We start from the raw sequence: 24,624 nt of genomic DNA, 5'->3' as shown, positions 1-24,624 counted from the left end.
GTGCCGTCTTAGGTATAAAAGTCTTTTCCCTGGGGTGAGGGAGTCCAGAACTGAAGGGGAAAGATGTAAAAGTGATCTAAGGGGCAACGTTTTCACGCAGAGTGTGGTGCATGTATGGAATGAGCTGCCAGAGGAAGTGGTAGAGGCAGGTACAATTGCAGCATTTAAAAGGCATCTGGATGGGTATATGAATAGGAAGGGTTTAGAGGATTATGGGCCATGTGCTGGCAACTGGGACGAGATGAGGTTAGGATATCTGGTCGGCATGAACAAGTTGGACCACAGGGTCTGTTTCCGTGCTGTACATCTCCATGACTTTGTAAGGTACCTAGGTACAGAATCTTGGCACAAAGCAGAAAAACAAAAAAAACAAAACTAAATATTATAGCCCTTCTTACTAAAAAGTAGAAAAACAAAGAAACACAGTTAGAAGTTCAACACCACAGTCGATAAATGCCTAGCCATGTTGGGCTCATACTCCTCACAAGGGCACACTCTTGCCTGCTCCAGGCTCAACCTTGCCCCACACTGCCCAGGGACGCCTGTCCCTGCTCTCACTGCCACTCAGGATGAGTACCATCGATGCCGATGACCTTTCTCACTGCCATGTTAGACTCACTCTCCCCATTCTGGCTTGATCTTGCAGCTCTTGTAGTCACAATATTCATATGCCTGGTCCAATGCAGTTTCTGGTAAATGATAAGTGATGGATTCAGTGATGGTCATGCCATTGAATGTCAAGAGGCAATGGCTGGATTTTATCTTGTTGAAAATGGTTATCGTCTGACACTTGTGTGACACGAATGTAATTTGCCACTTATCAGCCCAGGCCTGACTGTTGTCTGGGTCTTGCTGCATATTGACATGGGATGCTTCAGTATCTGAGGAGTCATGAATGATATTGAACGTTGTGAAACCATCAGTGAATATCTTCACTTGCAACCTTTTAACCCTTGTATCAATAAGTTCAGGAGCTGAGGAGTCACAGATGGACCAGGTGAAGGTGAGAGCAGGGTGGAAATTGGAATCAATATTGGTAAATTATTCCAATTCCAAATGAGTGTGGAAAGCTACCAACGGTATCATCAAAGTACCAAAGAAAGGGTTTTGGGGAGAGATCAGAATAGGACTGGAACGAGAATGGTCCACAAACCCCACAAAGAGACAAGCACAGTGGTTAGCACTGCTGCCTCACAGCGCCAGGGACCCAGGTTCGAGTCCCACCTCGGGCACCTGTCAGTGTGGAGTTTGCACATTCTCCCCATGTCTGTGGTGATTTCCTCTGGGTGCTCCAGTTTCCTCCCACAATCCAAAAATGTGCAGGTCAGGTGAATTGGCTTTGCTAAATTGCCCATAGTGTCAGGTGCATTACTCAGGGGTAAATATAGGGTTGGGGAATGGGTCTGGGAGGGTTACTCTTCGGAGGGTCGGTGTAGACTTGTTAGGCCGAAGGGCCTGTTTCCATACTGTAAGGAATCTAATGTACTGAAAGCTGTGTACAATAATACTCAGAGCCCTGATCTTTGCAGACAGAAAGATGTGCATCCATTGCATTTGTTTCAACTCAACAAAATAGGTGACAGCTGGTTCATTTCACAGTGCATGCCCTGACTACAGTCAACCTGCCTGGTTTGAAATCTAAACAAATTCTGGCCGTTAACTGGCGATTATCATTAACTGCTTCATTCTCCAAGGCAAAGCCTCTACCAATTAGAGTCCACTTGCCAACCAATCACCACTCTCCTCGCCACAGTATAATTTTGTGTTTCTCCCTTAGTGATATTCTTGCAAATTGTCCTGATGAGTGCAAGGCAATGAGATTTGACAAATTGTCTTTTTCAGCCGTACTCAATTATGTACTATGAAACAATTATAAAAGTTATCAATTTCTTTGGAAGTTGTTTTGCATGTGCTAATACATTTTTAAAAAGCTCTTTATTTGAATTATATTAAAATAATGAAGATTACCTGATGACCACAGTCTGACTGGCCAAGTAGCACCTGTGTTATATCCAAACTATCATAGCGTCTGTTTGGAGGCAGGCTTGCATTTGCCAGTGAAATCAGGGTAGAAAATATATCTAGAGCACTGAAGACAAATATAAATCTTTTTAGGTTGAGGCATTTTAAATTTGCATATCACAAAGGGCTTTTCTTAATCTGATTTTAGAAAACATATTTTTCCTCATTGGAAGATCCTAAGGTTCAGGAACCTTCCTTTGATAAGCAGTGAACATGCTCAGTTTTTTTTCTATTTTACTTTGTAAGTTTGTATATTTAACTACATCTGTAATCATGACTATATTTGAACTCATGTCCGAGAGATAAAAGGGCCATGCTTCCATATCTTTACTGAATGAATGAAGCTGGATTGAATGTGTAAATACAACTGTTTAAAAAAAAGTTCAAATTTCAGAGAACTCTGACGTCAAGGGCTACAAAAACTAAACAAAAATTCAGTGGCAATTACAAGCAAATATTTGCTCTAGTTTGTTTTAGCAGCTTTCTCCTGAGACCACTGGCTCTTGCTGCAATGCGGTTCAATGAGGACTAGCATCTTTCATTATCTTGTTTAAGTAGTTATTGGTTGTATGCAAGGTTAGGCAATGAGATGTAGACTGACATTACATACAAACCATACAGTAAATTGGTGGTTCGTTCATATGCAATACTAAGTTAAATGAATTTCATTCTGTATCTAGGTTCAGAGACCATTTACCAGGCTGAAGAAGATGATTATGAAATCAACACATTTAAAAGCACTTTGGATGACTGCCAAGCTTTGTTTAAATTTGAACCAGGCAAATTGACTGTTGGTCAAGGTACTGTTCTACAAGATGAACTAGAGAATAGGTGTAGCCTATTTTGTTCAATTGAACCAAGTGCAAACAACAGGGCTATATATTGATATATGTAGCTACCAATAAGTGCAAACGCACCAAACTTCAAGCCCAACTAGTTACCTTAAATTCTGTTCAGATTTTTTTTCAATTTTGTAAACATAACCCTAGTTTCCATATGTAAGACGATAACATTTAACACTACCTTACATCTCTCTTGACTCTTCCACTGTCACAAAATGAACAGACTACTGGTTCAACTTCCAGTTCAAGATCAGCAGAAATTTCTTTCAACTAAATATCAGAGGAACTGAAGCCACTATTTTTAGTTCCAACTACAAATTCCATTCCTTTGCTGCTGACTTCAACTCTTTCCTTCGCAACTGTCTGAGGTTTAACCAGACTGTTCTTTACCACATTTGACACTAAAATAAGCTTCAGACTAGATTTATGTACCATCACAACGTCTATTTCCATCTCATTGACATCATCCAATTCCACCTTAGGCTGGACCCATCTGTCATTGAAATTCTCATCCATTTCTTTTTTACATATAGACCTGTCTTTTACAATGCATTCCTGGCTGGCAGCCCACATTCTATCATCTGAAAACCTGAGCTGACTCAAAACTCTGCAGCCATGCCCTTACTTGCATCCAAATCCTGTTCACCCATTACCCATGCACTTGCTGAACTGCACTGGCTGCTGCCTATGCAGCACCTTTATTTTAAATACGTTCTTGGTTTTGAATGCCTTAGAGGCCTGGTCTCTCCATATTTCTGAAATATCCTTCAGTCCCACAACTTTCAGAGTAGTTGACACACCTAATTCTGGCTTTATGAGCAAGCTGATTTCAATAGCTCCATCAATGGTCGCCATATCATATATTAATATGGTTCCCAAACTCTGGAATTACTTCCCTAAGCCGCTCTTTCTACTTTAATCCTAATATTTTGAACAAGGCTTTGTCCATGTGCCCTTATATTGCTTTAAGCGACTCAGAGTTTGTTTTGCAATGATCCTGTGAAGCATGCTGGGACAATTACCTAGCCTAAATTTGATATATGTTAATGCATGTTATTGTTATACAATATTTTGTTGTTAAATTTTACTGTAGAAATGGGAGTGTTTCCTTGTCTTTACCTGAGCAGTGAGTCACTTGTACTATTAGCTGGGATCTTTCCTGGCCAATATGCTATTGCTGGCACTCGATGGCCACCCTCCCATGTTGTCTTTTTTGTTGAACTTCCACCTAAACAAAATTTATAAAATTGCATTAGACAATATTGTAGTCAATGAAACAATAATATGTTTCTACATATTAGATTTATCAGGATTGATATTCTTTTCCTGAAAATGGACAGTTTCCAAGCTATTGTGCGATCAGGTCTACAACCTCACTGATGAGTATGGCTTAGTTACTCACCAGATATATTAACTCACTCCCTGACAGTGAGTGGTCCTCATACTCACCAAAGTTATGATATTGACATTGTTGTACCTAAACTTCTCCTGGCACTGTAAACATTGAGAGGAAACAGGAAGTTACAGATTCATTGAGCACAATCACCTGATGAAGGAGCAGCTCTCCGAAAGCTAGTGCTTCCAATTAAACCTGTTGGACTATAACCTGGTGTTGTTTGATTTTTAACTTTGTAAAACTTTGAATGAGTGTTAACGCCAAGATGATGCAGAAATTGAGCAAGTGGGAATGCCACTCTCTCTCCACTTCAGGTAAAAACCTGGTCTTCAGATGTGAGGTGCTGTTGGTGTTGCTGCATGTGGTGGAAGTCTGGCCCATTATGGAAATATCTGTACAGAAAGATACTTTTCACCACAAGTCCATCAGGGAGTGCTCAGCACATAACAACCTAAAGGCCCCATGAGGGGAGGAAATGGTCAATGCTGTCAGATGGTTCCCTCAGCAAACTCTCAAAGTCATTAGTGCACTACCCATCAAATCTTTCATGCACACCTTGTCTCTTTGTGCCACAACATGTGGTGGTGAAGAGGCTATTGCACATCGTGTTCTGCAATGTGTTTTTGCAAAGAAGGTCTGGAGAAAGGTGCGGTGGTTTTTGTTGAGGTTCATCCCGAGCAGCTCCGTGACACAGCACATGGTGCTCTATGGGCTGTTACCTGGCACATGTTCTAAGACAAGCATCTACTCAGCCTGGAAGACTATCAATTCAGTAAAAGATGCTCTTTGGTCTGCTTGAAACTCATTGGTCATTCAAAGCATAGATTTAACTGCAACCTAGCAAACTAGCACATTCAAAGGTTCAGGACTGAGGGACATACTAAAATTTTGGGCAGCCACGACCAACGAACAGTGGATCTCAGTGCGTGTGCTATCATTTAAGATTTTTTTTAGCAATGATATCCCAAGTGTCTATTAACTTATGGAAACACTCATGGCTCTTACTGTAATGTAAATAGATTATTGTCATATTTAACAAATATTTCAACTTGCATCTTGATGGAGGCACCTATGAGGGCAATGTTCAAATGAAAATGTGACATTTTTACTCTATTTCCTGTAATAGCTGACTTGAACTGTTTTGTCAAGTATTTATGGATAATTTATGAATAAAGTATATTTTTCCAAAATAAAATCACTAAAGGGAAGGAATGAATTGCTCAACATTAGACCTAGCATACACAGCTTTGATTATCAGGTTAAAAAATTTGAAGAAATTGCAATTCAAGTATGTCCTGCGACTTTTGTTGTTGCTGTGTTGGATAACATGCAAAAGTACACAGGAATGGAATCCTTGCCAGTCAGTCTCCTTATCCTGATAACTGGTACAGAACAGGGGAATGCCGTTAGGGAGCCTTCTCACAGCAGACTATAGGCCAGTGCTTAAACGGCAGGCATTGAGGCCTTCCCTGCCTACCTACACAATGGTGCCCCAGCTGTTGAAGGGGCTTGGATTTTAGATATTAAAAAGTTGGAAGGATGATTCCTCCATCTCAGCAGTCCTTTCTCTCGTTTGTCTATAAAGGTATCATGATACAGCTGGGCTTCCTGTTGGGCCTCCAGGTTTTGAGCGCTCACCTGCCAACTTTAATCTGACAGCAAGTCCAACTTCTCGACACTATTTGGCCAATTTGGGGAAAATCAGGCAAGACTGAAGGTTCCTTTACATAGCAAGAGCTTCTAACTCTCATTTAAGGTCAATGGTTATCCCAGAAACCCACAGCAGAATCCTACCCCAAGAAGAAACAAAAACACATCCTAACATGTTCAAATGTGAGTAATTTCTGAATTAACATTAAAATGATATGACATTTCACCAAACTGTACCTCACCTTCATGAACGGCAGTTTCTCCTTTTGTCAACTGTTTAACTAGTTATTACCTTTGTTGGTCTGCCACGCTCCCACAAATGGACCTGCACTTCCAGAAAATTCACATTTCTCAGTCCACGGACCATTGTCACCTGCATGGGAAACAGATGTAAAAATCTTGAAGAAGAGGAGTGTAAATTTCAAAATATTCAACCCAGATGTAATTTATGTTAAAATTGGCTCAGGGACAAATACTGGATACTGTTACACAGTGGTCAGATGCAAACTACTGTCTGTGATTTTTCATGCAGTCAGTTTCCAATTGTAATTAAGCCTTCAATAGAAAACACAGAAGGCGGCCAGTAAAACAGCCTTTTTATATCACATTCTGGTGTGGATTTGGTTACACACTAGTGTGAACAATTGTTGGACCTTTATGTGAATTTTTCCTTCACTAGCTCCTGCCACTGTTCATCTACAATGCAATTTTAATGATAATCTGACTCAAAATTCAGAAGTAAGAAGTAAGACCTCAGATGGAGCTGCCTGTTGGTATAAATAGCATAGGGATATCTGATCTGTTTTTCAAATGCTGAAACTGAATTGTGCAGTTGGATCATGGTGTAGTAACTGTAATATGCAATCTGAATGTTTTCTGCACCTTAAAACAAAGATATTCCATTCTCTCATAAATCAGTTCTCGTATCCTGGTTCACATTTTCTGTGTAGATAATGAAGCTTTAGTCACGAACAGGCCAAATGATTGCCACAAGTATATGTAATAAAAGTAATATAAATACTGTTCGTTGCAGTTAAAGACAGCATGTGCTTCATCATGACATTGTCATTCAGAATAGCTGTAACAGCTATCATGTGCAGGCAACATTTTCACAACCTCACAAATTTCAAAGTTCAGCTCACCACTAAATATTTTAAATATCTGGTGCAGTGCATTGATTGGCATGGTGTGGTGTGTTCCAAAGAACTGCCCAATTAGATAGTTTGTTGACATGTAAAGTTTCCACATCGTTGGTTGAATTTTACAGAATACCCTTCGGCAGGAAAACAAAACAGGTGAATCCAAAGATAGGGTGTGGCCTCATCAGAAACATGTCTACCACAGGTCAACCTGCTCCCATCTCTGCTGTGTAAAGCCAAGTACGATTAAACAAGGAAGTACAAAAAAAAAGTAGAAGCAAGGAAGAAAACTTTGTTAATTCCAAATGTTTTGATTGATGTGACTTAATTTGATTTATTATTGTTACATGTACCGAGATACGGTGAAAAGTCTTGTTTTGAGTGCTACCCAGGCAAATTATAGCTTACCTAAGTACATCATGGCAATGGAACAGAATGCAGAATACAGTGTTGCAGCAACAGAGAAGATGCAGAGAAGGATCAACTTTCATACGTGAGAGGTCAGTTTAAAAGTCTGATAAAAGCGGGGACAAAGCTGTTCTTGAATCTGTTGGTATATATTTTCAAACTTTTGTATCTTCTGCCTAATGGAACGGGGTGGAACAGAGTATAACTGAGGTGGGAGGACTCTTTGATTATATTGGCTGCTTTCCCAAGGCAGCAGGAAATATAGATAGAGTCAATGGATGGAAGGCTGGTTTGCATGATGGACTGGGCTGCATTTACAACTCTTCGTAATTTCTTGCAGTCTTCAGCCTGGCAGTTGCCACACCATGCTACAATGCATCTGGATGTTTTCTATCGTGCATCCATAAAAATTGGTAAGAGTCATTGCAGATATGCCAAATATCCTTAGCCTTCAGAGGAAGTAGAGGCATTGGAGTGATTTCTTGACCATAGTGTCAACATGGATGGCTCAGGATAGATTGTTGATGGCATTTACTCTGAGGAACTTGAACCTCAGCACCACTGATGTAGACAGGGGCACGTCCTCCACTCTGCTTCCTGAAGTCAATGATCAGCTCCTTCATTTTGCTGGCATTGAGGGAGAGATTGTTGTCTTTAGACCATGCCACTAAGCATTCAATCTCGTTCCTGTACTCTGTCTTGACATTGTTTAAGATCTGACCCCCAATGTTGGTGTCATCAGCAAACTTGTAAATGGAGTTAGAGCAGAATTTGGCCACACAGTTGTGAGTGTATAAGGAATAAGTAAGGGACTGAGACGCAGCCTTGCAGGGAATCAGTGTTGAGGATTATCATGGAGGAAGTGTTGTCACCTATCCTTACTGATTGCAGACTGTGGGTCAGGAATTCGAGGATCCATTTGCAGGGGGGAGTGCAGATTCCTACATCTCAGAGTTTGGAGATGAGTTTGGTTGGAATAATACTATTGAAGGCAGAGTTAAAGGCAACAAATAGGGTCTGACATAGGTGTCCCTGTGACCTAGATGTTCCAGGGATGAGTGTAGGGCCAGGAAGATGGCATCAACCAAGGGCCTGTTGCGACAGTAGGCAAATTGTGCAGATCAAGGCAATCTGGGAGGCTGGAATTGACGTGTGCCACGACTAACCTCTTGAAGCTCATCATAATGATGGATGTCAGAGCCAACTGGCGGAAGTCATTAAGTCATATTGCCTGATTTTTCTTTGGCCTTGGGATGATAGTGGCTTTCTTGAAGTAAGTGGGAACCTCAGATCAGAGTAAGGAGAAGTTAAAGATGTCAGTGAATACTCCTGCCAGCTGATCAACACAGGATCTGGGTGCACTACCGGGGACTCCATTCAGGCCAGTCGCTTTCCATGTGTTCACTCTCAAGAAGGCCCTGTACATCTGCAGCAAGAAGGCAATGTTGTCTGTGGGTACAGGATCCCCTAAGGCTGTTGAAGTATATGATACCATTTCACTGACCTTCTGTTCAAGGCATAAAATACATTTAGCTCATCGGAAAAGGATGCATTGTTGCCAGTGATTCTACTCGACTTCGTCTTGTTGCCTGTTATATCGTGGGAGCCTTGCTACAGTCGACGTGTGTTTGTGTGGTTAGTCTGGGACTCCAGTTTAGTCTGATCTTATCTCTTGATGTTCCTGATGGCTTTGCTTTGCTAATCTGAATCATACCTGTACATTTTTCAGACTGAAGGCCTGTGACCAGTGGAGTGCCACAAGGATCGGTGCTTGGTCCTCTACTTTTTGTCATTTACATAAACGATTTGGATGCGAGCATAAGAGGTACACTTAGTAAGTTTGTAGATGACATCAAAATTGGAGGTGTAGTGGACAGCGAAGAGGGTTACCTCAGATTACAACAGGATCTTGACCAGATGGGCCAATGGGCTGAGAAGTGGCAAATGGAGTTTAATTCAGATAAATGTGAGGTGATGCAGAAAGCAAATCTTAGCAGGACTTATACACTTAATGGTAAGGTCCTAGGGAGTGTTGCTGAACAAAGAGACCTTAGAGTGCAGGTTCATAGCTCCTTGAAAGTGGAGTCACAGGTAGATAGGACAGTGAAGAAGGCATTTGGTATGCATTCCTTTATTGGTGAGAGTTTTGAGTACAGGAGTTGGGAGGTTATGTTGCGGCTGTACAGGACATTGGTTAGGCCACTGTTGGAATATTGCATGCAATTCTGGTCTCCTTCCTATTGGAAAGATGTTGTGAAATTTGAAAGGGTTCAGAAAAGATTTACAAGGATGTTGCCAAGGTTGGAGGATTTGAGCTATAGGGAGAGGCTGAACAGGCTGGGGCTGTTTTCCCTGAGGCTGAGGGGTGACCTTATAGAGGTTTACAAAATTATGAGGGGCATGGACTGGGTAAATAGGCAAAGTCTTTTCTCTGGGGTCGGGGAGTCCAGAATTAGAGGGCATAGGTTTAAGGTGAGAGATGAAAGCTATAAAAGAGACCGAAGGGGCAACTTTTTCACACAGAGGGTGGTACGTGTGGAATGAGCTGCCAGAGGAAGTGGTGGAGGCTGGTACAATTGCAACATTTAAGAGGCATTTGGAGGGTGCATGAATAGGAAGGGTTTGGAGGGATATGGGCCGGGTGCTGGCAGGGTGGGACTAGATTGGGTTGGGATATCTGCTCGGCATGGACAGGTTGGATCGAAGAGTCTGTTTCCATGTTGTACATCTCTATGACTCTATATCATTCTTGTACATAATGCGTCTTGATGAAATACCATATTATCCATAATACTTCATTAGCACTTGCTTGATACTTTAATACTAAGTATTCAGTAAATATTAAATAAATACTAAGCAAACAGCATTGCTGTAAAAGCTCTTTGGAAGCATGCACTTATCAATGTACAGGGTGAGATAACATTTTATATTTATGAGAAAAGGGTAATCTGAGATAGACTTGGATATTTTTCAAGACAGAAAATTTGTGAGTTTGTGCAATATACAGGGCTCTCACATTTTTGTAGAAAAATTTTGATACATCTTATTCCAGCATCAGTTTGCATGGTGAGCAAACAACTTGGGGTCACCCAAAAAAGCCAATTCTCTAGTACATAGAACTGTAGATATGAAAACATGAACATTAATCAATAGAGATAGGTTTGTGAGAGAGAACATCCTGGCAGATTATACAACAAGGAAAACCAGATTACCCTGGAAGGGCAAGCCATGTCAAAAATCTGAGCAAGAGACAATGGCTGTTTCACACTGCTCCTATGCCATAACAACATGAGTGATATTTTCCCACAAATGAGGTGGGCTGTCAAACCACGAAGATGTTCAGCCTATTGCACAAATGAGCAATGTGTTTCAGTGAACCTCAGTGGTGGGATGATGCTAGGCATGTAAGTCACTTGGCCCAAAGACTGGTGGATCATATCAGACCTTATCCAACCATTTTGCAAAACTCAGAAATCAACATCCAATATTAAATGCGATTCCACATTGAACAACATTTGCTAAGCATACTAAGAATTATGCTGACAACCAATTTAACATTGTCAACCATGCTCGCATTAATATATTTGTGCATACTAGAAGCTACTAATATTAACATACAAGGTTCTGTTCTTTGGAGACAGATTCAACTTAATAAAAGGGGAAATGGCCATTCTCTGGTTCATTCCAAAGGGCAATGCATTGACCAATCAAAGCCACTTACCTAGTTTAAATTTAAACAAAACTTGGCAGTTAACTGTCACAAACTATCTGACTAGTGAATTCTTCATTGTAATGCTTCTACCAAACAGAGTCCATTTTCCAACTAATGTTCAGTTCACACAGAATGAAGCACAGTTCCATTTATAATGGTTTTCTCATGTATGCCTTGGTGAATGCAAGTTTTGACAAAATGTATCCTTTTTCATCAATAAATGTAAAGTTTTGGAATTCACAAAAATTATGACCTAAACTTTTCCCGTGATTAATGACCAAGAACATGTCGAGTGAGTTCCTGTATGGTATTGTTGTGTGATTATTTAACACACATTCTTTTATAATAATTAAATATTTGCACTTTCCACAGAAACCAGAAACAGAATTTATTGAAGGTGTTGCCATAAGTAAGATGTTATGAAATCGGGGTATTGAATCCAGCATTTTAGGAATGATAGAAAGGGCCCTGAGTGTGTTGGCACAATAATGAAAATGTTGGATTATTGATTTTTCAAATTGCATCATCTGATTTTAATTCCTGGGATCCCCATGGACTGAAATAGGTTTGTAAAAGAAAAACACTTACTTAAAATGACCATAGCATTCTACTGACCACAGAGATTAACCAACCTGTGTGAAACTAACATGGATTAAATTAAATCATCTGAACTGAAATCAGTATTTTTATCAAAAGACACTGAAACTAGTTCACTTAGTTAAGCATGAAATAAACACTGATTTTGTGGCTTGATTTACACCTGAATGAGAAGTTTCACATATTGAGGATGGAAGGCATTGCCTGGAATTAACAAATTTGGAACTAATTTACTCAAATATTAGATTTCACAAACCTAGTTCAGGGACTGCTTTTGGCAGCGCTGGAACAAGTTGGAGAAAGTGTTTTTGCTCAGCCTCTCTAGAAGGAAATCTGTCTGTTAACAAAGCTGGTTAAAAGGAACATCAGAAGAAAGAGAACCCGACATACAACTGAAGTGATTCCTTCTGCCGACGATACAAGACATCAATTAAACAATCGTGGTCTCTGCTTAAAAATGTATACCTCAAGGACTGTAAAATGTCTATTCCTTTCATCCTCCTGTCATATCGAACACCATAATCTTTTAAGTTTGTACCTGTGTCAATGAGTGCTTGATGCCACATCTCTATTATTTTTCTGTAATAAAATTGTTCCTTCCTTCACTCAAGAAAAAATTGTAATTGACCCCTTACTGATACAACAGACATTTGGTAACCGCATTCTTATTAGAAAGAAAAGCATTCTCCTGCTAAGAAGAACATAAAATCACTGTCAAATGAAGAGGATTGAAAGAGGGGAACCTATTGGTTGTAACAGAGTGCAGGGGATATTTAGCAAATAAGATTATGTGTTTTAGTGATGCGGTTAATTTGGAGAAGCAGTGGCACTTTGGAGCAGAGGAGACTGGGGGAGATTTGGCAGAAATGTATCAGATTATGACAAGTTAGACAAAGAAAAGCTGTTCTCATCATTTGATATGAATGGGGCTAGATCTTTAAGGTTTTAGGGATGAGGGGCAAGGGATATGGGAAAGAACTCTTTTTAATACAGGAAGTGGAATGACCTGGAGCTTGTTGCCTGTGATGGTGGGGCAAACAGAGATGATGAATAGAAACACAGAAAACGGGAGGAAGATTACGCTATTCAGCCCTACAAGCCTACTTTGCCATTCAATATTATCATGGTTGATCATCTAACTCGGTACCCTATTTCCGCTTTCTCCCCAGACCCTGTGATTCCTTTAGTCCCAAGAATGTTATCTAACTCCTCTTGAAAACATTTCACGATTTGGTATCAACCGCTTTCTGTGCCAGAGAACTCCGCAAGCTCACCACTCTCTGGGTGAAAAAAATTCTCCTCATCACAGTCGTAATGGCCTACTCCATATCCTCAGACTGTGACCCCTGGCTCTGGCCTCCAGAATCATTGGGAACATTCTTCCTGACTTTAACTTGTGAAGTCCTTCTTTTATAGGTTTCTACAATATCCTCCTTCATTCTTCTAAACTCCAGTAAATATAGTCTGAAACCATCCAGTGTCTCCTCATGTGTCATCCCAGGAATCAGTCTGGTAAACTTCCATTGTATAGCCAAAATATCCTTCTTCAGATAAGGAGACAAAATCTGCACATAATACTCCAGGTATGGTCTCACCAAGGCCCTGTATATCTGCAGCATGAAATCCCTGCTCCTTGTTTTCGAATCATCCAGCTTTGAAGACCAACATACCAAATACCCTCTTCACTGCCTGCTGCAGTATTCGACATCTGAAAAGCTGGTTAAAAGGAACATCAGAAGAACGAGAACCCGACATACAACTGAAGTGATTCCTTCTGCCGACTTACTTTCAGCGTTTGGTGTAATAATGACACCCAAGTCTCGTTGCATCTCCCCCTTTCCCAATCTATCACTATTCAAATAATAATCTGCCTTTCAACGATTTCTGAAAGAATTTGGATGGGCATCTGAGAGAAAGGCACTTTCAGGGATAGATCCAGGAATAAGACCATTGGGCTGTCCTACAGAGAGTCATCATAGACTTAGTGGGCTGAATGTCTCATTCTGTGCTATGGTATCTCAGTATCTCTAATTAGCCAACTTAATAGAGTTGGACTATCCTATTCATTTCAGTCAGAAAATTAACTAAACAGCCAAGGACCAAAGACAGGATGTAAACAAGGTTGAAAAGTAAAGACCAGAAAGGCTTAGTGATTGCTGAGAGGCATTGTTCCAATTTGGTGATGGACAATGATAATCATTTGTATTTGGACTGGAGAACTAGAACACAAAGAAGTAAAGTAATTTACTAGAAGATAAACTAATGAACAGACAATGGGTTATTGTGATTGGGATGTTGCAACAGATTCTTGTTCACTCGAAGTCCATGAGCTTTGACACAACTGATGTTAGGGCTGTTGACCTGAAGTTATCAAGATCTGATTTTAATCTCCTTTAGTTAGCCATAAATTCTGTGTTTTCTTCATTAAACAGGACACCACTGGTTGTAGGAACCAGTGGTCCAGCAGTATTGGCTTTTTGAGAAAGTAGTATCCAAACCATGGGCCATGGCTTGCTTTATTAACCAGCTATTGTACAAAATTTACTTTTTGTGGGATCATCTCTATTCAAAAAGCTGGTTCTGCAACTCACTGGACTTTTTGAATTTCTCCCCAAGTTTCAGATAACTTTTCCTTGAGAAGTTATTTCATTTTGTGGTAGAAGGGATTCAAAGCTAAGCCTAATATTAGAAACATGTTCAATTTAATTGCAATATTAAAGTATTCGACATCTGAAAAGCATTACAAATGTTTCTATGTTATATTAAAAAAAGTCATCATTGCCTAATTATGAAAGTGGCTATAGTTATTCAGCTAGGATATTTATTCAGCCAAGGCCCCAAGGGATCCTTCCATATCCGTCATAAACTCACCTGCACCCCACATCATTTACTGCATCCGCTGCACCCGTTGTGGTCTCCTCTACATTGCGGAGGCATGCTGCCTACTTGCGGAACGTTTCAGAGAACACCTCTGGAACACCCGCACCAACCAACCCAACCGCCCCGTGACTGAACACTTTAACTCCTCCTCCCACTCCGCTAAGGACATGCAGGTCCTTGGCCTCCTCCATCGCCAGACCATGGCAACACGACGCCTGGAGGAAGAGCGCCTCATCTTCTATCTAGGAACCCTCCAACCACAAGGGATGAATGCAGACTTCTCCAGCTTCCTCATTTCTCCTCCCCCCACCTTATCTCAGTACCAACCCTCGGACTCAGCACCGCCATCTTGACCTGCAATCTTCTTCCCAACCTCTCCGCCCCCACCCCCTCTCCGGCCTATCACCCTCACCTTAACCTCCTTCCACCTATCGCATTTTCAACGCCCCTCCCCCAAGTCCTTCCTCCCTACCTTTTATCTTAGCCTGCTTGGCACACCAGCCTCATTCCTGAAGAAGGGCTTATGCCCGAAACGTCGATTTCTCCTGCTCCTTGGATGCTGCCTGACCTGCTGCGCTGTTCCAGCAACACATTTTTCAGCTATAGTTATTCAGCTCCAAGATTCAAGATTAAATCAAATAAGATTGATTATGGTGAAGATCCTTATCCTGAACCATTAACTCTCTTTGTCTCTCCACAGCTGCTGTCAGACCTGCTGAGCATTTCCAGCACTTAATGTCCTTATCTCAAATTTCCAACATTTGCAGTATTTTGCTTTTACAAAGTTGGGTAAGAGTGATTGATGCAGGCTTTAGAGTTGTTCAATTCAAGGTGATTTTTAAATTTAATTTTCATGTTTATACCACGAAGAGACATAAATTGAAAATGGACAATAAGTCAGGTTTAATTTAATCCAATTTGTATGCTTCTGGTACAGAATGAACGAACAGAGTGAGCATGCCAAGAATGTAATCTGGAAATGAACTGCTATGCATTCTCCAGTAAAGCTGTTGGAGATGCTGAGTGCGTGCATTTTACTGAAAAGTACCTCAGAAAAAAATGGAGGGCAGCTTTTATAATAAATAGTTAGAGTATAATGTAGACAGGTGAAGCAGACCACCAACATTCCCACCCTACTGAGGATTGACCTAGGGCTTATCAGAAAGAATAGAGAAATGCTATGCTGTATCTTCAGTGGAAACAATTCCAACATCAACCTCATTGACTACTACTGACATGATTTCAAAGTAACAGAACTGTAAGAACATACCAGCAAACCACACAAGTGTGTTTTTGCGAAAATCTGTATTAACTGCTTCCAGTATCCGCCCAATGACATGGTCCAACTCTCGTAGACTGTCTCCATATGGCCCACGTTTGGAAGTGTTAGCAAATCGAGAATTATACTGTAAAGGAACATGCATGTGGGCCGGGGCAAAGTACAAGAAGAATGGATGTAAACTCTCCCTGAGAGAAACAGAACAGGAAAGTCAACAGGATCAGGAGATAATGAAGATTGCTTTTAAAAAGTGTAATCTGATAATGTGGCAAATAAGACCTTGATGATGTAAGCATCTGATAACACAGAAAGTTTACTCAATGTTCAGATCAGCTTCTTTACTTTACAAAGATCAGGTCAAATTAAGATCTAACTGATGGTATAAGAACCTCTGATACCTTTTAATGGACACAATTCCAGTCATGCTTAACATCAGTGAGACTGGGGAAGCCTCAAACTGCTTCTTTGGCATAAAACAGAAATAAAACAACTCATTTTAGATCTGGGAGATATATGCTGTATATATGCTACATGTTGTAGCTCAAAACATGTTTATGTAATCCAGTCATGCGCTGAGATATACAGAAAAATACCAAACTTCAAACACCATAATTCTCCTCAGCAATCTTTTGATTAGTAAAGGTTCCCTCTCCTGTTACTCCATTGAAAATGGAGAATGAGAAACAAATCACTCAGGAAAATAGAAGTGATATTTCACTCAGCAGTGTCCATAATCCATTCTTTTCCAAGTTCTCATTTCCCTCAGGGGTCACGGCTTTAAAACTGGATTTAATTATTAATGAAGAATATGTGAAAAAAAACTTACATTGCAAAGCTTTATATAACCTTGGTTTTGCACGTTAATAATGTATTGACATCAATCCTCCCTTAAATTCTGCACAGAATAGTTAATGTCACAGTGTTTGGCATTGCTAGATTCTAAAGCAAAAACCATGTTCAGGGATAGCATATATAAAAAGCATCAGTGCCCTGACAAGCATGGATCAGGCAGGGAAGATTCAGTTTTAGCTCTGTTGTCTCTGTTCCCCATTTATGCAATGTCCCTGTGTTAAAACAGAGTGGACAAAAGCAATTACTTGGTTGGGTTATAAGGGAGCCTGGGGCAGCCTATTCCTGGGGCAGGAAGTAAATAAACTCTTGAGCAAAATATATTTTAAAAATAGGTTTTGCAAGGAAGACAGATTCTGTGATCAAATTTGTGATCAACTTGTGATCTAACACGTGCACTGTCATGTTCCCTAGTTTCTTGTATTACTTATCACCTCTGTCCTAATAGGTAGACATCTGACGTGAACCTGGTGTTCAACCACTGATAAAGAGAATGCAGTGCCTGGTTCAAGATAATCACAGCAGCATGCTGTGTACTGAACGACATATACCTGTAGCATATCAGTACCGTCATGACCGGAGATTACACTAGGTAGTTTTGTGACTTTTATTTTCATTGTATCAAATCACAGCAACTATAGGTGATGATTTACTTGAGGGTAGATTATTTTCAGTGAATTACAGCATTAAACATTACCTTTCCCGTACCTCAATAAACATCAGACTTCCACTCACCTTGCTTTCTGGATGAATCGTACAGCTTTCTCTGCATATCTCTCTGCCAGGCTGCTGAGATTGACTGGTTGTTCTATTATCCTTTGGTTTTCAAGGAGTGGCACTGCTACATCTGTAATACACGTGTTGCGTCCACAGCTAGACAGAAAGCAAAAAATGATGGCTTAGTCTTGGTGTCAATTAAGATATTCAAAAAGATTTGAAATTCAAAAGACCTTTACCATATAAATTCTGACCAGTTCCAAGCAATATTTTCAAAATGCTGTTTTAAGAAGGATTACACCTTTCGCTGACATACATAAGATATACGTATGTCACAATCTTGAACCTCTGTCTCTAACGTCCTTGAATCTAATATTACATCCAAAATCCCTGTCCATATTTTCCAGAACTCTACATGTGAATCCCTCTAACCAGGTTTCTGCTCCACCACAGAATTGAAGCAGGTTTTAAAGTCACAAATCCTATTCTATATAACTGTGATAAAGGCAAACTATCCCTCTTCCTCTTTCTTGACCTGTCTACAGTCTTTAACAGAGTAGACCATGCTCTCTTCCTCAAATGCCTCTCCACTGTCCCTCGGCTGGACAGGCCTGCAGTGAGTTCTGTTATTCTTATCTTTCAAATCAAAGTCACAGAGAATTTACTGCAGTGGCTTCTCTTCCTAATCTCACAGCTATCTCTAGTGTCCTCTGAAGATTTATCATTCTCCTAGTTCACATCTCCATACTGCTGCTTGGTGTCATCTTCAAGAAGCAGAGCAACTTCACATCAGGGTGATTACACCTACCTTTACCTCTTGATCATGCCATTAATTATAGATTCCCTGGCAAGGGGAATTTCAGAAAAGGAAGTAGAGAAAGGAATGCCAATGATCTCTAGTTCAAGAACCAACTCCATGTCCCAGAAATGCTTACCAAATGTGTGGTTGGAGATATGGCACTACGATCAAGTTCTTCAGCCATGCAAGAACCCATGATCAGTGCCATGGAGTTTTCTAGATAGACAATCATACTCATTAGTAAGCAATTGCCAAAAGAGATTGTCAGGTTGTTTGTCAGACATCTAGTACTACAGGACGAGCAAGATTTCCTCCAACAAAATATTTCAAAGATTTAAGCTATTGTCTTAAGCTACTGTCACAAGCCACTGACTCCAAGATGAGATTTTAAATCACCGAAGATACATCTTATGATAAAATCAGGCCCCAACTCACTCCCAGGCAATTTGCTTTTTGCTGACCCAGACAATTCATAACCTGAGCTCTCAACCATATATGCATGCCATCACGAAGTCCACTTACTTTTGGCTGTGTAATGTTTGCCAACTCCACCCCCTACCTTAACTCATTTGCCACTGAAACTATTACTTGAATGATTGTTTTTTACCTCTAGATTTGTTTTCTTTAATGAAATTCTGATGAGCCTCCCATCATCTAAGTTTGGTAAGTTTAAGGACATCATAATCTCTGCTGCTTATTCCTAACTTACATCATGACACATTCAAACATTACCACTGTGCTCATTGATTTACACTGAGAAACAAATGCCTCAATTTTAAAATCCTGCTTGAGGATTTTAATATTTTAGTCCCTCTAACTTCATTCCTTCCTATCTTTGTAATTTCCTTCAGCTCCTCTGAGACACTGTGTACCTCTAATCCAGGTTCTTGAGAATTTCTGATTTGAACATTTGTATCTATATTTTAATTTCAATCACTATTTTCCCTCCTCTTTTCAACCCGATACTGTCCTCTTACATTCAATGAATGAAAATAAAGATATGCGCTGCTGGCAAAGTCAGCATTTATTACCCATCCATTGTGGACCTTTAAAGTGTGCAGCCCATCTGATGTAAACACATCCCAAAGTGCTTTAGGGAGATCCAGGTTTTGTCCCAGCAACAGTGAAGGTTTGCTTTATAGACCCAAGTTCAGACTGTCATGGTGGTGAATCTGCAAGTGGTGATGTTCTGCTATCTTTGTCCCTCTAGGTTGTAGAGGCTACAGGTTTGGAAGATGCTGTTTAAGGAACGCTGGTGAATGGCCAAATACAGTTTGATGACAGTATACACTGTTGCCACTGTGCAGGAAGTTAAAAATTGCACAACACCAGGTTATACTCCAACAGGTCTATTTGGAAGTACAAGCTTTTGGAACACAGCTCCTTCATCGGGTAGCTAGTGCTTCGTCAGGTAGTCCACTAGCTACCCTGACAAAAGAGCAGTGCTCCAAAAGCTTGTACTTCCAAATAAACCTGTTGGACCATAACGTGGTGTTGTGCAATTTTTAACTTTATCCACCCAGTCCAACACCGGCACCTCCATTTCATGACTGCACAAGAAGGCAGTGAACGTTTAAGCTGTGGAGGGGCTGTTAATTAAACAAGCTGTTTTCTCTTAGATTGCAGTAAGCTTCTTGAGTGTTGTGCGAGTTGCACTCATCCAGGGTTAGTGGAGAGTATTTCATCACTCTCCGGACTTGTACCTGTAGATGTTGGAGAGGCTTAGAGGAGTTAGGAGGTGAGTTACTCATTGCCGAATTCCCAGTCTCTGACCTGCCGGCTGGATGCAGGCTAGCTTAAAACACTGCAGAGTAACTTAAATTGGTGCTAGCCACACCTAATACTGGCTCCCTGTTCCAGTATCCAAGGAGCAGGAGAATCGACGTTTCGGGCATGAGCCCTTCTTCAGGAACACATTTTCAGCTCTGATCTCCAGCATCTGCAGTCCTCACTTTCTCCCTGTTCCAGTCCCAACCAACCAACAGTGTGGTTTGCACTGGCTGAACATTGGCAGTATTCAGAACAGAAGGCTGCATGAAGTTGGCATGCTGCTTGCATGGCAGTCAATGGACAGAGATTAACTAAGCATCATGCTCTCTGCAATTAAGATTCCAGGGCTACCAAATGTAGTTCCTTCTATGTTATTTTATCAAACTGGGGGTTAATTTCTTCAGAACTTCCCCTACACCACTGCTGTAATATTTTACATGTACAATCCTTGTTACTGAAGAACACAACCTAGAAGAAAAGTACTTATAACAAATGTTGGCCCTATCAAAAGCTTAGTAAATGGTCACTTATAAACCACTTTAATCTCCGTTTAACAGCTTCTGATGTCAGCAGATCACTCAACTGAATTATAGCCTTGTAATTTGTCTCAAACCTCACTGCTGATTACAAAAACAGAAATTTCTGGAAAAGCTCAACACCTGTGGAGAGAAATCAGAGTTAACAGTTTGTGTCCAGTGACCCTTCCTCAGAACACACTCATTGGACCTGAAACGTTTACTCTGATTTCTCTGCAGAGCTGCACCTAGGCCTGCTGAGCTTTTCCAGAGATTTCTGTTTTTGTTTCTGATTTCCAGCATCTGCAGTTCTTTCGGGTTTTCTTTAGTATTTAACTCACTACTGTTTATCTAGATTCTTTGAAAGATAAATAATGGAAATAAAATCTCCATCCAATTTAAAAGGTCTCATTAGAATTTTACAGCTCATGGCTTATTATCTGCTCAGTTAGCAGAACTCAGTCAGGGCATCAGTAGAGACACAAATGGCCATAGCCTCTTTGGTGAAGAAGAATTAGATGGAGTTAATGCTAATTGTCCAGACATTAAGTGATTAAAAAGGTCAGAGAGTTGTGAAGCTACCCATAAAAAATAAAAGTCTTGCCTTTTACAGCACCTTTCATGACCATCCTGCATGTCGTTGTGATTTGTAGCTAGTGCTGTGCTAAGTCCCTATCTTGGGGCCAGAGACCCGACTTTAAGTTCTACCGAAGATCATAAGACTTGAGAAATAGGAACAGGAGTAGGCCATTCAGCTCTTGATCAAGCTCTGCCATTCAATAAGACTATGACTGATCTGACATTCCTCACATCCACTTTCATGCCCCTTTATTCCCCTACTGATCTAGAATGTATTTGTCTCAACCTTAAATATACACAAGAACTCTGCATCCCCCACCCCTACACTTTTCTGTGGTAAGGTGTTCCAAAGAGTCTCAATTGTCTGAGAGAAGAAATTCCTCCTCATCTCAATCTTAAATTGATTCCTTTTTATACTGAGACTATGCCGTCTGGTCCGTGACTCTCCCATGGGGGGATAATCTCTTCTTAACATTTACCCTGTCAAGCCCCTTAAGACTCCTACATGTTTAAATGAGATCATCTCATAGAAAGATGTGTATTTTCCATAGCATAACCTAAGTTTTAATAACACTGAACTGACAAGTGGTGATCAACAGCATTCTTGAATTGAAAAACAGGCATAATTGAGAAAACATGCATAAAAGAGTGAGCTGTCGTTAAGACAACCATATTTTAACTACATTACCTTTGTACATCACAATCCCTTGGACAAGGTAGGCATGGAGGAATGTTGTACCCAGGATCATCAGTGCAACCCATATCATTACTGTAAGGTATTCCAAAATAGTAGTCAAAGCCTGTAACAAACCAAAACAGGGTTATCTAAAAACTAGAGCTGAAAAGGCTTATGCCCGAAACATCGATTCTCCTGCTCCTTTGATGCTGCCTGACCTGCTGCGCTTTTCCAGCAACACATTTTTCAGTTCTGATCTCCAGCATCTGCAGTCCTCACTTTCTCCTTATCTAAAACTAACCTTGCTTTATACTGCTTCAACAGTGATGATGTCTAAGACTGCTAGTTTTTCACTGATACCACATTTCCCAAATATGTCTTTGGAAAACTATCTTCATATTTCTAGTCAATGACCTTGGTTCAGACATTTCTCTTTTGTTTTGTTCCCCACTGCCTCATCCTTTTTATTTATTTTATTTCAGATTTCCAGGACCCATCATATTTTACTTTGATATCCTTGGATTGATGTAATTGGCTCAAAGATCAAGATGCTAGAAGGAACCTTTGGGCATGATTAACTTTATTTTGTCAGAAATTAACAGACACAAACTATCAATGGGAAGATTATCGGTCATAAACTGAATAAGCACAAAGTCAATTTGGATTATCAAGGCTGTCAATAATGAACTACAGATAAGATTTTAGTTACAAGTCAACTCCATGCTCCAGATGACATATCTTGCAAACAAACACATAGAATGCTTGAAAACACTCAGCAGGTCTGTTGGCATCTGTGGGCAGAGAAACAGAATTAATGATTCAAGTCCATTATGACTTCTTCAGAACTGAAAGGTGTTAGAAAATGTTTTGCATTGTACTTTTGAGAGGTAGAAGCCCAGTGCAAATGACAAAGTGATTGTTAATGGTGGAGATAAAGAAAATGAGATGTGAACTGGGTGTAAATTAGGATGTGAAAGGCAGGGAATCGATCCTCTATACTAACAGCAAAGTAAACAAGATACAAGAAAGGAGGAAGGAGGGAAGGGAATGTAAGAAAAATGGAGAATAGATATAATGGTTTCTGAAGTTATGGAATTCAATATTAGAAGCGCAAGGCTGTAAAGTACCTAAACAGAAAATGAGGTGTTGTTCCTTGAGCTTACATTGTACTTCACTGGAACACTGCAACAGGCCCGGGACAGAAATAAGTAAAAAATCACACAACACTAGGTTATAGTCCAACAGGTTTAGTTGGAAGCACTAGCTTTCAAAGCGCTGCTCCTTCATCAGGTGGTTGTAGAGAATAAGATTGTAAGACAAAAAATTTATAGCAAAAGTTTACACTGTGATGTAACTGAAATTATATATTGAAAAAAACCTGGATTGATTGTTAAGTCTCTGTTTTTTTAGAATGATAACGTTGGTTTCAGTTCTTCCATATGTGAATCACAAAACCTTTTTTTTACAAAAGTTACGTTCTCAAGTGAACTTTAACAATGGGTGTCATGTTGGCCCAGATAATATATTGAAGGTGAGTTTCCTGTGAGGTTGTCTGTGCCACAATGGTCAGACTGATTCCAATCTAAAAGATTTACAGAATCTTACATGGATTCATGCAGTTTTTGAGCAAAGTAAAATGAAATTCTGCAAGTACAAATTCACCGCACAAACTTATATGTGTAGGTGTGCATGTGGGGGTGTGTGTGTGTGTTTGGGGTTGGGTGTAATGAATGTCTGTGAGAGAGCTTATGTGAGTGAAAAGTAGTATAAGTCTGTGAGAATGTATTGTGGGAATGTATGTGTAAGCGTGTGAGAGAGGGTCTGCGTGTGTGTGTTTGTGTATGCGCAATCACACGCGTGTGTAGGTGTCTGTCTATCTGTGTATGTCCATCTGTCTGTATCTGTGTGTAGTGCAATAGTGTAGTGTGTAGTGCACCTGTAGTGTGACATGAACCCAAGGTCCCGGTTAAGGCCATCCCCATGGGTACCAAACTTGGCTATCAGCCTTTGCTCGGCCACTTTTTGTTGTTTCCTGTCCCGAAGTCCGCCTTGGAGGATGATCACCCGAAGGTCCGAGGACGAATGTCCCGGACCGTTGAAGTGTTCTCCGACTGGGAGGGAACACTCCTGTCAGTTGATTGTTGTGCGGTGTCCATTCATCTGTTGCCATAGCCTCTGCTTGGTCTCGCCAATGTACTATGCCTCAGGGCATACTTGCCTGCAGTGTATGAGATTGACAATGTTGGCTGTGTCGCGTGAGTACCTACCACATACATGGTGGGAGATGTCCCCACACGTAATGGTGGTATCCGTGTCAACATTCTGACACATCTTGTGGCATCTACCGTGACAAGGTTGTACGGTATCATCCTGAAAGCAAGGCAGTTTGCTCCTGATCTGTTTGAGGTTTGGTGGTTATTTAAAGCAGAGAAGTGGAGGTGTGGGGAAGGTCTTGGCAAGGTGCTCATTTTCATTGATAATGTGTTGCAGGCTGTGAAGACCATGGCATAATTGTTTGGCTCCTGGGAAGTACTGGACAACGAAGGGTACCCTGTCGGTTGCAGCTTGTGTCTGTCTCCTGAGGAGGTCATTACGGTTCCTTGCTGTGGCACTTTGGAACTAGCGGTCGATGAGTTGAGCATTGTACCCCGTTCTTATGAGGGCATCCCTGAGTACTTCCAAGTGCCCATCATGTTCCTCCTCATCTGAACAGATCCTTTGTATGCGTAGGGCTTGTCTATAGGGGATGGCTGTTTTAATATGTTTTGAGTGGAAGCTGGAGAAGTGTAGCATC

The 24,624-nt window shown here is 40.6% G+C and overlaps 1 protein-coding gene across 1 annotated transcript in view; it reads right to left on the bottom strand.

The window, feature by feature from the left end:
* Positions 1–24,624, bottom strand: part of arsg (arylsulfatase G) — a 65,844-nt gene that overhangs the window by 23,812 nt on the left and 17,408 nt on the right. The window contains exons 4-9 of the mRNA XM_043714831.2: positions 21,843–21,954; positions 17,510–17,647; positions 15,917–16,113; positions 6,203–6,283; positions 3,984–4,092; positions 1,969–2,089 (exon numbers count right to left, since the gene is read on the bottom strand). Coding sequence (XP_043570766.2) covers positions 1,969–2,089; positions 3,984–4,092; positions 6,203–6,283; positions 15,917–16,113; positions 17,510–17,647; positions 21,843–21,954 — 758 coding nt within the window. The remainder of the gene's footprint in view (positions 1–1,968; positions 2,090–3,983; positions 4,093–6,202; positions 6,284–15,916; positions 16,114–17,509; positions 17,648–21,842; positions 21,955–24,624) is intronic.

The sequence above is a fragment of the Chiloscyllium plagiosum genome, unplaced genomic scaffold (genome assembly GCF_037043375.1).
Source record: "Chiloscyllium plagiosum isolate Xiang-an unplaced genomic scaffold, Cpla_swu_hap1 HiC_scaffold_25, whole genome shotgun sequence".
In the NCBI taxonomy this organism is placed as follows: domain Eukaryota; kingdom Metazoa; phylum Chordata; class Chondrichthyes; order Orectolobiformes; family Hemiscylliidae; genus Chiloscyllium; species Chiloscyllium plagiosum.
This window is presented reverse-complemented; position numbering and strand designations above follow the sequence as displayed.